The following is a 14,022-nucleotide window of genomic DNA, read 5'->3' as shown; positions in this document are numbered from 1 at the left end:
TTATCATTAACCCATATCAGGAATTTCTAACAGAAACAACCTAACTCACCCAGTAATAGTAACATAGTAGAAGAAAGAAAAAAGAAACTTAAACCTAATCCATCTAGTATTTGAAATTGATTTGTGTTAAGAATAGTTAAACATGCAATTTCATCATCACCACTACCAATGAAGAAACCTTAACCAATACCACAGGCAAACCGGTAGACTCTCCACCTCATCAAAGCCTATCAAGATAAGTGGTATTCTTTAGAGCGAAGCCCCCTCAAAGCCACCTTATTAGGGAGAAGTTTCCATAACTATTGCCTTACATTGGAACTACGACCACTCTAACCCATTGTCAAGTTATGAGCAATTTTACTACCAATAATTGATCAACTTATATGTCATGAAAAATATAAGCAAAGTAATTAATCAATGGTTTTCAATATAAATTGACAAGGTCGATTATGATGGATCAATCTTTAGTTAGTATTGTGTGAGATATCTAAGGGAGTCATTACATTTTCATGTCGATCTTCATTTTTTTTAGCAATTTGTTTAGCTATTGATTTTGTCATTTTCTTTGACTAATCTGAATTTTTTTATTGCATGCATATTAGATTTAACTTAAGGGTGGGGCTCCATTTCTACAAGGTTTAGCTAACGCCCCTACTTTGTTAAATCAACCAGTGTTGATAGAAAGTTTTTCAACAAATTCAAATATATCATAAATTCACTATACTAGTAAGTGGGCAATCCAACATTACAACAAATATTTAATTTAGGGACAAAAATTTTTGTCCCAAAAAATCAAAAATTCGTCTTAAAAAGTCATTCGAAATGAAAAATGAAATTGTCAAAAGTATGCTTTAACAATTGCTAAAACCTATGAAAAAACGGGTCATTAATAACTAGTCATTGTGGACGAAATATTTTTTTCATAAATAAAGTAGATTTCATCCGAAATAACTCTATTTCATCACAAAAAGATCACATTTAGAGACAAATTTTTTTGTCAAGTAAATCAAGGTCATAATAAGTTGGGGATACATCATGAGTGTTTTCTAATAACAAGCATATGAGTGTTCAACATGATATAAAGAAACATGATGCACAAGCTTAGCTCACACGCAATAAGACATTGCCCTTTTATTTAACCAAGTTGATTTGATCTGGCTAAAACTACACTAGCTACTATCTTAGGTGTGTAGGGTGGAATTCTCCTACTCACCTAGTATTGATCAAAAGACTTACGAGGTGATTGTCTCATGCATGAGCGGATGGATTTGTGCACATAATGTTTTCAAAAGAAATTTATCGGCACTTGTACACACTAAATTTGAACACGATTATGTGCTCAACAAAATAAGAAACGTGGTTAGATGTAATTTTTTTACCTATTCCTACATGGATGATCAAAAGAAACATGATTATATCCTTAGCATTTTATGAAATTAATTACACAAAAGACATAGTATGGTAAATTTTATGATTTACGTTGAAAACCTTCTGACTTATCCAAACACTTATAAATAAATATTAAAAGTAAAAAATAAAAAAGTTTTCCTTAATTGCACTTTATTATCAAGAAATTAACGCTAATATATCTAGAAACTTATAAAAGTTTGAAATCTAGCAATCACACTCATAAAATTCTTATATTTACCCTCATGCTAAACTTTTTTGAAAAAAACCCAAGATTTCACTTTATTGGGGTGACATATATCTTAATATGACAAATTTTAGTCACCCCTCAACTTGTAACTTTTGCATATACACTTTTTTGTCAAAGTTTAAATATAAAAATAATTGATAAATATATAACCTACGAGATTTTATTGTAGTTTTTTTAAATAGCACTAGATTCCAATTTTAAAAATTTGGACATGCACTGCCCAAAATTTACCTTTCTAACACTATCAAGGAAAATTACTAGAAAAACCCTTAGCTTCCATTTTCATCATTTACCTTCCCTCCTCCCCCAATCTTCAAAATTTGGCCTAAATAGTAAACAAAACTTTTGGGTTTGAAAGTTTAATGTCTATAACATTTATGTGAAATCAATTTTTAGGCCTCAACACAAAGGTCTGAAAATCAGAATTCATAAAGGTTTTTGCAAACTATAAAAAGACGACATTTGGTTGAAAATTGAAATGCATTGGAATTCATAAGGATGTCAATGACATATATGTGAAATCGATTTATACTATCTACGACTTTGAATAACAACTTTATTCAACAATTTGACAACAATTATGAATTCTATGTTGACAAGGGATAATAGAGTGGCTGAGATCGATGGGTTTTTGGTTGGATTTTGGTAAGTGTGATTGAGAGATTTTGGGAAATAAAAGAGAAAAAGGTTTATCTATGAGGGGCAAATATGTTAGAATGCAAATTGGTGATCTTTAAATAGTTAGTCTTTTTCTTATAACACCTTAAAAGATGGTTCTTTTAGTTAATAACACGGGTTTTAAAATGTATTTTGTATAATCTAATTCTTTTATTTTTGAACTTATGGTTACAAAAAATAATCAATCAATTCAAGCAACATTTTAGAAAAATTTGACAGATAGGGTAAACATATCCATACTCTAGTTTGCATTTTTTTCATTTGTAGAATCAGAATTGATCTAGAAGTAGCCACTTGAGTTTTACAACAATTAAATTATATGTACACATTTTGTATAACAAAATAGATACATCATTTGTACATCTATTTTTTTTATGTATATGTATTTTGAAAGATTCCTCACACTATGTAGTTGAGGATGAAATGGTCCAAATCTATCGTTTCACCCTCGGTTTGATTGGATTTGTATATAGAGTGAGAACGAGCAAACCCTTTCAGATGATCTTACCATGAGCAGTCCACACCAATTGAAAAATAACATAAAATTGTTAATTCAATATTTCACCTTAATTAACAAATATGTTGAAATTAGTTAATGTTACCTTATCGACATACAAATGGGGAGGTTTGGCAGGGGAATCCTCCATTGTTATCAAGTCAACCATTTGTACCCCCAAGATAGATTGAAGAAGTAATTTAATAGTATAAGTGATCAATATATCTGAAAATATACAAATTCTAATGTCGCCCTAAAAAATGAAATAGAAATAGTTCGTTTCTTCCTCAAATTAGGTTAATGGATCTTCCCATTGGAAATGATGCCTCATCTTGCTCTCTTTGTGAAATAACCTCTAGTAACATGTCCCCTTGTAAACTAATTTCAATGACCCTTTTACTCGAGTTGGGGATCTCAACAATTAACCACAATCATTCATCTTGAAAAGAAGGAAAAACAATTTAAATATACATAATAATATTAATAACAAATGGTTAACAAATTGATCAATAGCATTTCATAAAAATTATGATACTTCCACAATCGGGGGAGGTGTCTATAGAAAACTCTTAATCGATACACCCTCATGGCCTGTATCCTGTACGAATATTAATAACAAAATAATCAATGACATTTTATAAAAAAATAATAATAACAAACCTCAGGTGGGGGAAATGATGCAATTGAAAGGCCAAACGAGACCCTCTCATGGCCAATACCATAATCAAATATATAAAATAAATTGATCAATAACAATTCAAAAAAAATAGTAACAACAATTAATGACAAACTTGGGGTAGGGGAGGTGATGCAACCGAAGGGCTAATCGATACCCCCTCATAGCCAATACCCTGTACTAATAATAATAACAAATTGATCAATAATATTTCATATAAAATATAGTAATAACATTTCATATAAAATATAGTAACAACAATTAATTACAAACCTCATGTGAGGGATGTGATGAAATCGAAAGGCCAACAGGTGACGCCTTCCCAACACCGTCGTGAGTACTTTGCACAAAGTTAATATACATGTTAAAGAAATGGGTAAATACAATTTATAAAAGAAATAAATTAGATGTGGCTTTGTCACATGATCGACTGTAGTTGGTCATGTATGTGTGACGATATCCTTTAAACGAGCCACACAATCCTCTAATCAAGACATCCGAGAAGACATCTATTCTCGCATGATAGACATCTCGTTCCGTAAATAGGAAATCTCATGTAATATCATATTGCCCCAGTAGACCAATGTAACATCTAAGGGGGATAAAATGGGTGATGCAGTCAATAGATACTCATGTGTGGGGTGATCAGTAGCAGGGTTCTTAAACCCATGAAGATGTGTGGTCTCGATGACTGGGGTTTTAATGATAGGACATGTAGTATGTTCTATAATAGGGTTTGAACATTGTCAAATGTTTTAAGACTAGCAGTCTGTATGTCAATAGGTGACATTGTCAGAGATGTTTCATCTCCTAAAAAGAATAAGGAGGACTAGGGATCCAACATACTTATGTATGCAACAATATCAGCATACCATGGTGTAGTCTCCTCAATTAGTGATGGTTGGAGTGGGAAAGTAACATCATCTTACTCATTCGGATATATAATTAAACATATTTGCATTAATTAAAAAATCAATTAACTAATCAATTAATAATTACATATCTTATCACTGATGAATATAGTTTCCATATGACTCTAACCAAGAGCATCTCACATATGCCACCTAAATATCGATGGAGACGTATGGACAACAACCAAATCCACCTAATTGTACAAGGTGTTAATCGTCTCATATATCCAATACTGCAATATGAACATTAATAGTTAAATTCAATTAATTTTTTTCCTTGTCAATCAATATATATAATCAATAAATATTCACTTACCTAGAATGCAAGAGGGAATCCATAGATGTCATATTTATGCTTGTCAAGCATTTAACCAGACCAGATCTTGTTACTCGCTTGGGATATTGATTCGACTGTTATTTTTCATTCCGAAACAGCTCACGGGTAGGAATTAAACTTATCCAAGTGATCAACCAACTATAGATACTTTACAACTACCTTCTTTCATTGCTCAGTCCCTAGTAACATCATATTCAAACAATACAACAAGGCCATTTTGACGACATTGATATCGTCATCCTCCTATGGTCTAGTCGGGAAAACACGCTCTAAATTATGATACTATACCTTTTGACATCCTTGAAAGTAGTATCTCGAATCCTATCTTTGGATCTGCGTGGAATATATGATGAAAGTGTAATGATCTGACTGAATGGTTAACCAGTCATGAGAGCAAACTCGAATGAGTTGAATCTCACATCAACCCCATTAATCTTGAATGAAAACTCATTTCTACCTAAGTCCCGATATAACTATCGTAGCAGAAATAAGTATACTAATAGTCCACTGAACTTGATATCTGGTAATTAGAGGTGTTCAAAATTATTTGATAACTGAATCAAATTAATTTTTGAACTGAAAATCAAACCAAAAAATAGGTTATTTAAAAAATTAATTTAGATACCAGTTCAAAAATATAGAAAGATTAGTTTTTGATTCAATTATCGGTTTGTTTAATTTTTAAAAAATTGAATAAAATATTAATAAAATAGTGAAAATATTTTCAAAAAATGGAAAAAATAATAATTTTTGATAATTTTTTAAAATTCGTTTTAAAAATTGGTTAACTAAAAATTCGATTCAATTAATTGGTATTTTTTGTTCGATTTAAAATCGGTTCGATTTTAATTCATGACTTTTCTAAACCAAAAATTTAATTCAATTCAAAAAATAAACAAACTAGTTGGTTAACTGGTTTTGAACACCCATACTAGTAATCGAAGGAGATGTCTAAAAGTATCTCCTCTCAAACAATCGCAACTGCTCCAGTGTCAATATAGATCTAATCTTCGATATTGCGGTTTGCTAGACATGACATGTAACCTTTGTTCGAAAGTGTCGTGCCTCATCCGATATTCTTAATTCACTATCGTCACATTTTCTTTTATGAGAAATATCATGTAAAAAAAATTTAAAGTTTATAAGAATTTCATGAAAAACAGATATAAAATCAGAGATAAAAAAAGGTACATGAAATTTAAAAACTACATGTTGAAATACCCTATAATCAAAAAAATAAAAAAATCTATCTAAAATTAAAAAATTACATGGTAAAATACCCTAGAATTCAAAAAAATGAATTAAAATTTAAAAACTATATGTCCAAAAATCTTAAAATGATAGATATCGAAAAACGAATATAAAAATCGAAAACTACACATTGAAATATCCTAGAATAACAAAAATAAAAAAAATCCATTAAAAATTCAAAAATTACTATTCAAAATACTCTAAAATGACAAAAATAAAAAAAGGGACCTAAATTTCGAAAACTAACCGTTGAAATATCCTAGAATGACAAAAAATAATAAATCGATCTAAAATTCAAAAACTACTTATTAAAATACCCTAGAATGACAAAAATTGAATAATTGAACTAAAATTTGAAAACTATATATCTAAAAACCATAAAATGATAATTATCAAATAACAAACCTTAAATTCGAAAACTACATGTTGAAATATCATAGAATGATAAAACAAAAAAATCCATCTAAAATCCAAAAATTACATATTGAAATACCTTAGAATTCAAAAAAATTGAAAAACTGAAATAAAGTTTAAAAATTACACATCTAAAAATTTTAAAATGACAGATATCAAAAAACAGATCTAAAATTTGAAAACTACACATTAAAATACCCTAGAATAACAAAAACAGAAAAATCAATCAAAAATTTGAAAATAACAAGTTGAAATATTTTAAAATGACAAAAATAAAAAAAGGGACTTGAATTTTGAAAACTAAAGGTTGAAATACCTTGGAATGGCAAAACCCAATAAATCGATCTGAAATTCAAAAATTACATATCAAAATACCCTAGAGTAACAAAAATAAAAAAACTTAACTAAAATTTGAAAACCACACATCTAAAAACCTTAAAATGACAAATAACGAAAAACAGATCTGAAATTTGAAAACTATACGTTGAAATACTCAAAAATGATAAAAACTAAAAAATCGATCCGAAATTTCAAAATTATAAGTCGAAATATCCTAAAATGACAAAAATAAAAAATAGACCTAAATTTCAAAAACTAAACTTTAAAATACTCTAGAATGACAAAAACCAATAAATCAATCTGAAATTTGAAAATTATATGTTAAAATATCTTAGAATAATATAAATCAAAAAAACTTAATAGAAATTTGAAAACTACACGTTCAAAAATCTTAAAATGATAATTATTAAAAAACAGACTTAAAATTTGAAAATTACACATTGAAATACCCTAAAATGATAAAAAATAAAAAATTGATCAAAAAATACAAATCAAAATATCCTAAAATGACAAAAAGGACTTGAATTTCGAAAACTAAACGTTAAAATAGCTTAAAATGGTAAAAATCAAAAAATCGATATGAAATTTGAAAATCACATCTAAAAACAAATCTAAAAAACACATAAATCAAGAAACAAACCTAAAATTTGAAAACTACACATTGAAAAACCTTAAAACAGGAAAAATAAACATAAAATTCAAAATCTAAATATTAAAATAATTTATAATGATAAAAACAAAAAAATCGGTCTGAAATTTAAAAATTGCATTAAAAAAAAAAAAAAAGTCTAGAAAGCACAAAAATCCTTGCCCTCGTACTTAAGGGTTAAGTTATTGCTTTTGATTGCCCACCCTTGTTCAGACGAAACAAGGCTCATGAAGGCCCAAAAAGATAACCAATAGCAGATCTCAACGTATGCTGTCCAATTAGGGTTTCAAACACTACCACCCCAAGCAAGACTTGCAAACCTTTATTTCTCAAACTCCATCACCCGCAACGGCACCCAAACCCATCTCACCCCCTGATAAATAAAAAACAGTTGGACAATATACCCAATCAAAGCTCGCCACGTGATAAATCTACCCAATAAAAAAACAGAAATGAGATCATAAAATAACCCCCAGGTGAGATCCAGAAGAAGGCGTCCGTGGTGGTATTTGAATCACCGCTTTTGGACTGTCAAAACCCTCTTTCCTTCGCTAAACCCAAACCCTTGGCGGCTGTGTGAGAAGAGTTTATCCTTTTCCAGTTACTTGTCTTTTAGGTTTCTAAAACTCCTTTTTTCCCCCAATTTTTTTTTTTTTAGGGTTTTATAAGGTTACAAAGCATCAAGATCCGTTCATTGTTGTCGTTGTAGTTTTGTTGTTGTGTTATTCATGGCTACTACAGTTGCTTCTCCTGTAGATCGTATCCTTTTTCAAAATAACCATTTGGCTATGTTTTAATTTCCTTGTTTTGCGTCTGGATCTATCTGGGTTCTGGTTAATTTTCTGTTTTTCAATGTATTTTAATTGTATGTTGTGTCGATCCGGTTTCATTTCGAGACTTGCGCGTAATTATTGAGGTTTATTTGGTGATTTCTCTTTTGCTAGTGTTTCAAAGTTGGAGTTTTTATTAGGTTTAATAAGCTTAGATTTGTTGAAATATTGTTTGTGCTAGTATGTCGGTTTGTTTAGTTTTGGTCTGTATTGATTCAATTGCTGAAATTTTTGTACTTTTGTAATATTTATTGTTTTTGGTATGCTGGTAAGATTTTTTGTGGCCAAGGATCTGAATTTTATTGTTCACTGATTGCGGTTTTGTTACAATTTGAATGCTGTTTTTTCTAGGTCATGGGTTGTTTGTTTGATGAATTATAATTCTAGTAATTGATTTTTGGATGATTCGTCGAAAAGAATATGTTATCCTTTACTATGCTCTCTTTAGAAGCTTCAGATTTGCTTCAGAAGTTGTCGTTAGATTCACAGGCCAAGACTCTTGAAATTCCTGAACCCACCAACAAGGTAGAATATGCTTGCTTTAGCAATTGTTGCGTTTTCCTTGGAGGCAATTTTAGTGGTAATATTTTATGATGAATGAAAACTAATGGTTCCTTCCTGGTTTGATTTTCCACACAGCCTCCAGCCAATCAACCTGGGTCTGTTGACTCGGGCAATGTTGCATTGGGTCAGATCCCAACAGAGCGGTCTGGAACCCCTTTTCTGAATGATTTTGTGGATCCCAATGCGTACTTTGTCCCTAATGGTTATCCTTCTACTTTCTATTATGGAGGTAAGGACTAGCTTTTAACCTCGGTCAATGGGATTTATTGTGTTGAGTTTTTCAATTGTATTAGAATTCTGGATTGCTTGTATGGTGCTATATAGTGTATGTCATCATGTTGATTTGAGTATATCTACATGTAGCATTTACCATCTTATTAATTTTTGTAGGGTATGAGGGGAATGTGACCGAGTGGGAGGACTGCAGATATGTTGGTCAAGATGGAGTTGAGGTGGCATCTGTAAGTTATCATTATTTCAAAATGATTTGATGTGTCTGGGATCATTTTTGCACAGTTTATTTAGATTTTTGACAAATTCTTATTTTTGCATATGATAATATTATAGGGATTGTATGGGGATAATGGGTCACTTATGTATCACCATGGTTATGGATATGCACCATATGGGCCATATTCACCAGCAACTTCACCTGTTCCAACCATAGGAACTGATGGTCAGCTATATGGACCTCAGCACTACCAGTATCCACATTACTTCCACCCACTTACTCCAACCAGTGGTCCATACTCCCCTAATCCTGTTGCTCCACCTCCATCAGATGCCACCACCTCTGCAGCTCCGGACCAGAAGCCTTTGCCTGTAGAAGCAGCTAATGGGAAAACGGGTACTGTTGCAAATGGAGGAGGGAAGGGGAGTAATGGTGCTGCTCCATTCAAACCATCGTATCAAACCTCTTCATTTAATTCTAATAATACATATGGAAGGGGTTCATTGCCTGGCTGTATTCCTACATCTGGCTATCAAGATCCAAGGTTTAGCTTTGATGGGATACGGTCTCCTAACCGATGGTTGGATGGCTCAATGATTTCAGATTCACAGCATAGGCCAGTTAATAATGCAAACAATACTACAATTTCAAATGGCAACAACATAACTTCTTCAAGAAATCAAAATTACCGTCCAAATTCTCATTACATGGTATGTTTTATCAACCTTTACCTGTCTCATTTTTTTGGTTTGGATAACGATGGATCATAAGAGGAAATTAATACTGTGAACCAATTTTATGGGAAAATTGTGGAAGATAACATCTCTGAATTCTTTTGTTATTCAAATTCAATTTGATGAAATGGATATTTTTGAGTTTGACGGTATGCTGTTAATTATTTTCTTTGTTACTTGTGTATGTATAAAATCTTCAATTTTTTGCAGTATCATTTTAATGAGACTGAAATATATTTTTAATTTACTTTACAGGGTTTGCACCAACCACGACCAATGGGTACTGCACAGGGTTTTATGAATGTTAATAGGATGTATCCAAACAAGTTATATGGTCAGTATGGTAACACTTTTAGATCTGGTATGGGCTTTGGCTCTGACGGCTATGATTTACGAACAAGTGGACGTGGTGGATGGTTGGCTGTTGATGGAAAGTATAAAACCCGGGGACGTGGCTATTTTAGTTATGGTAATGAGAACATGGATGGTATGAATGAGCTTAACAGAGGACCAAGAGCCAAGGGTTCTAAGAACCAAAAGGGCTCAACACCTGTTGCATTAGCACTTAAAGAGCAAAATGTGCAGTCAAATGGGACTACTGATGAAGAGAAGGCAACTACTGCGATTCCAGGCAGAGAACAATACAATAAAGCTGATTTCCCAGAGGATTATAGTGATGCTAAATTTTTTGTTATTAAGTCATACAGTGAGGATGATGTCCACAAGAGCATCAAGTATAATGTCTGGGCTAGCACCCCAAATGGAAACAAGAAACTTGATACTGCATACCAGGAAGCTCAGCAAAAGTCTGGTAGCTGCCCTGTATTTCTTTTCTTCTCGGTAAGGATTTGGTGAAACCAATCTAAATTATTTGTTATTACCATTTCCATTGCATTTTGATATCAGTTTGAATTTTTGACAGGTCAACACAAGTGGGCAATTTATTGGCCTTGCTGAGATGGCAGGCCCTGTTGATTTTAACAAGAATGTGGAGTATTGGCAACAAGATAAATGGACTGGCTGTTTCCCAGTGACATGGCATCTAGTGAAGGATGTACCCAATAGTTTGTTGAAGCACATTACTCTTGAGAACAATGAGAACAAGCCTGTCACTAACAGCAGGGACACCCAAGAGGTGGTTATAGTTATATGCATATCTAATCAGTAACACTAAAAATGAACCTTTATTTGTATCATCTTCTTGTTTCTCCATACTAATTGCCAGCTTTAATGGGTTATGCAGGTCAAGTTAGAGCAGGGAGTCAAAATGATCAAAATATTCAAGGATCATTCTAGTAAAGCTTGTATTCTGGATGACTTTGGGTTTTATGAAGCTCGGCAGAAGTCCATTCTGGAAAAGAAGGCGAAACAACAGCAATTTCAAAAGCAGGCAAGATATGCCCTTTTCCAGAATACCAATTTGATATCCAGTTTTTCTATATATCGCCTTCTACTTAGAATTTTTTGGACAATATCTGTTGTCATTGAGGCTAAATTTTGTTTGTATTTTCCTTATCTTTGCAATACGCAGGTGTGGGAAGGAAAGCCCACTGAGGAAAAGAAGGAATCTTGGAATGGTGATACAAAGTTGCAGAAATCATTTGGTGTTGCCACAGACTTGAGCAAAGAACCTACTTCCACAGCTCAGGCAAACGGGAATGTGAAGATTTCAGAGAATGGATCAGTTGTGAAAACTGGAGATGCCCATAAGGGTGGCAAACCAGTTGTAACAGAGAAGGTGATTTTGACAAATGGAGTTGCAAATGGTTGCTAGTCCCAGCTGGTGCTGGAAGGCGGTCTTGTTAACTGGAGCCTTTACTGGAGGAGTTCTGACAAATTTTTGAGCATAGTACAGAATCCAACTTCTCAACAGTTTTCTGTATAACACGGGGCCGCTATATTTGATCTTGCTGCTTAAAAGAGTCAATATTTCATTGAGGGGTGGAATTTCACTTTGGAATTTTTATAGAATGGTGTGGCAGGGCTAGGCTCGGCAGAATCCAAGTAGTATGCCCCATCTTTTAATGGTGGGCTGATTTTTATATTTTTAATTTTCTTTTTCCTTTTCTAAGTAGTGGGTTATCTTCTAACAAGTTTTCATCTAGGGTTTTGGGTTTAGTAATTCTATTTTAGTGGTTTGTTTATGTTTCCATTTTGTATTTCTCTTAGTATTTCTCCTGCCTTACGTGTTTGGTAATTTTCGATCTTGTAAGTCTAGATGTGGTGCAGCTTGCCTTTTTTGTGGTTTTTGTGAGAGAGAGAGAGAGGCAAGGTGGAAAAATACTGCAATGTAAAACAGAGCTTTTTCAAGTAATCAAAGAAATAGAGTAACATTTTACCATTTGGTTTATCATCGTATTATTATAGAGGTGTCAAAGTTATTCCCTACATTTATTGTAGGGTTTGGAGGCAGCTGCATGTACATTTTATTTATTGTATTGTAACTACAGATTTTTTCTTTTATATGTATTTTTTCAGTAATGGGCATTATTGTTACTTTCGAATATAAAAATCTGTGTGTGTGTTAATAAGATTTTTTTTTTTTTGACCAAATGGTTTACACAATTAAAAGTTTTATACAAAATAGTCTATGATAGCCATATAGAGAATATGTGAGTGGATCCTAATATCTACTTCAGTGTAGGATAAATATAATTAAAGAACTATACTTTAAATAGTTTTTTTTAACAAGATTCAATCCAATATTCAAGAGTTTATGTCTGTGATTATATGATTAACGATTCTAGAAGAATGCTTTGACAAAAAATGTGTATATAAATTACAAGAAAATTTATGCATAAAAAAGAAAAAAAAATCACAGTTGTTTATTCAAGTCAATGATGTTTTTCCGAACCACATTTTGGTCCGTGTTAGCACAGGAAGAAGGCATGACTAGAAGATGAAACAAAGAGTCAAGAAATTCAGTTTTTTGTTTGTCCAAAAAGTTCAACATCATGCTGTTATTAGTTTGTAATTAAATAACGTGGTTAAAGCAATAACAGATGATCATGTTTGTTGCTTTCCATGCAGGTAAGCCATCAAGTTCCGGTGACACTGAAATTGCTGCTTCATCCTCGATGGTAGCTTCCTAAGCATTTGGGCACAATTAATTTTCTGCTTCTTCTTAACTTCTTATCAATAAAAAAAGCTTTCCTAAAAGGAATGTTGGTTCAACACCCTCCCTGTAAAGTGATGAATTGCCTGCCCATCTTTATACTGCAATGGCTGCTTTCACATGTAATAGGCCTTTTATTACTTGAATACATTAGAATGGTCATTATGGCATATGTTTGCAATTCTTCAATAGTAATTTACTAATCAAAGGCCAACTCATCAAATCAGTCAATGAAGAATACCTAAATCTAATGGTGAAAAAAGAATACAGATGACTGAGAAAGCCCATTTTGTTGAAAGGGTCATTTTGGCATGTTTCAAACACTTTCGTCAACACAGAATTCTAGCAACCTAAAAACTATTGCCAGAAGAAAACAAGAAGAAAAAGAGGCCTCAGAGATCTTGGTGGATAAAAAATCATCAGATGGAGGATGAAGGAAAACACCCCACATCAAGAGTAGCAAATATTTTTCTGACATCACAGGCCTTCATAATTTTTAAAACCAAAAAGAGATTTAATAATGAATAGAAGGTGTCAGAAGTAGCTGGTTATCATTATCATGGAATAATCAGTGGGAATCCGTCTGATTTCTTTCATCACCCACCTTCCAAAAACAAATCTTTGTGCTTAAATCATTACAAAAATTCAAACTCTAACCCAAAATCCAAACGAAAATTGAAACTCTACAATGAAAAAATGTATTCTGTATCTACCTTGTCACCGTAAATTCCTAAAGAAGAAGAACGGAGCTAAAGGTAGAGTATACATACACGAGTTGAAGTACATACACACGACTTCACTATAGCCTAAGGATAGATTCTTTGATGCATTAAACTTGCATCAAACAATTGCAATGTTAGGCCATTAATCATATGCCTACCATTGAAATTTTGATACCCAAAAAACAATAACACAGAGGC

The 14,022-nt window shown here is 32.3% G+C and overlaps 1 protein-coding gene and 2 non-coding genes across 3 annotated transcripts; 1 reads left to right on the top strand and 2 right to left on the bottom strand.

The window, feature by feature from the left end:
* The first annotated feature begins 7,924 nt into the window (after window positions 1-7,924).
* On the top strand, window positions 7,925-12,328 carry LOC123225736 (YTH domain-containing protein ECT4-like). The gene is made up of 9 exons (XM_044649872.1): window positions 7,925-8,167; window positions 8,687-8,763; window positions 8,878-9,031; window positions 9,193-9,263; window positions 9,370-9,963; window positions 10,243-10,827; window positions 10,910-11,122; window positions 11,231-11,377; window positions 11,519-12,328. Exons 1-9 carry the CDS (start codon window positions 8,137-8,139, stop codon window positions 11,759-11,761), a joined length of 2,115 nt encoding a protein of 704 aa, XP_044505807.1. The 5' UTR covers window positions 7,925-8,136; the 3' UTR covers window positions 11,762-12,328.
* Window positions 12,329-13,490: 1,162 nt separating this feature from the next.
* Window positions 13,491-13,588, bottom strand: LOC123226624. Its single transcript, XR_006504373.1, has one exon. It is a non-coding gene; the product is annotated as a small nucleolar RNA SNORD24 (small nucleolar RNA).
* Window positions 13,589-13,631: 43 nt separating this feature from the next.
* On the bottom strand, window positions 13,632-13,708 carry LOC123226615. Its single transcript, XR_006504364.1, has one exon. It is a non-coding gene; the product is annotated as a small nucleolar RNA R12 (small nucleolar RNA).
* Between the last annotated feature and the right edge of the window lie 314 nt (window positions 13,709-14,022).

This window comes from Mangifera indica, chromosome 9 (assembly GCF_011075055.1).
Source record: "Mangifera indica cultivar Alphonso chromosome 9, CATAS_Mindica_2.1, whole genome shotgun sequence".
In the NCBI taxonomy this organism is placed as follows: Eukaryota; Viridiplantae; Streptophyta; class Magnoliopsida; order Sapindales; family Anacardiaceae; genus Mangifera; species Mangifera indica.
The sequence above is the reverse complement of the archived record's forward strand: the minus strand, read 5'-3'. Positions and strand labels throughout refer to the sequence as shown.

Bases quoted from the DNA above. Each gene is read 5' to 3' on its own strand.
- LOC123225736 (XM_044649872.1), top strand. From the start codon at position 8,137: ATGGCTACTACAGTTGCTTCTCCTGTAGATC. The intron at 9,264-9,369 runs GTAAGTTATCAT...ATAATATTATAG, and splicing joins ATGGAGTTGAGGTGGCATCT to GGATTGTATGGGGATAATGG. The intron at 10,828-10,909 runs GTAAGGATTTGG...AATTTTTGACAG, and splicing joins CTGTATTTCTTTTCTTCTCG to GTCAACACAAGTGGGCAATT.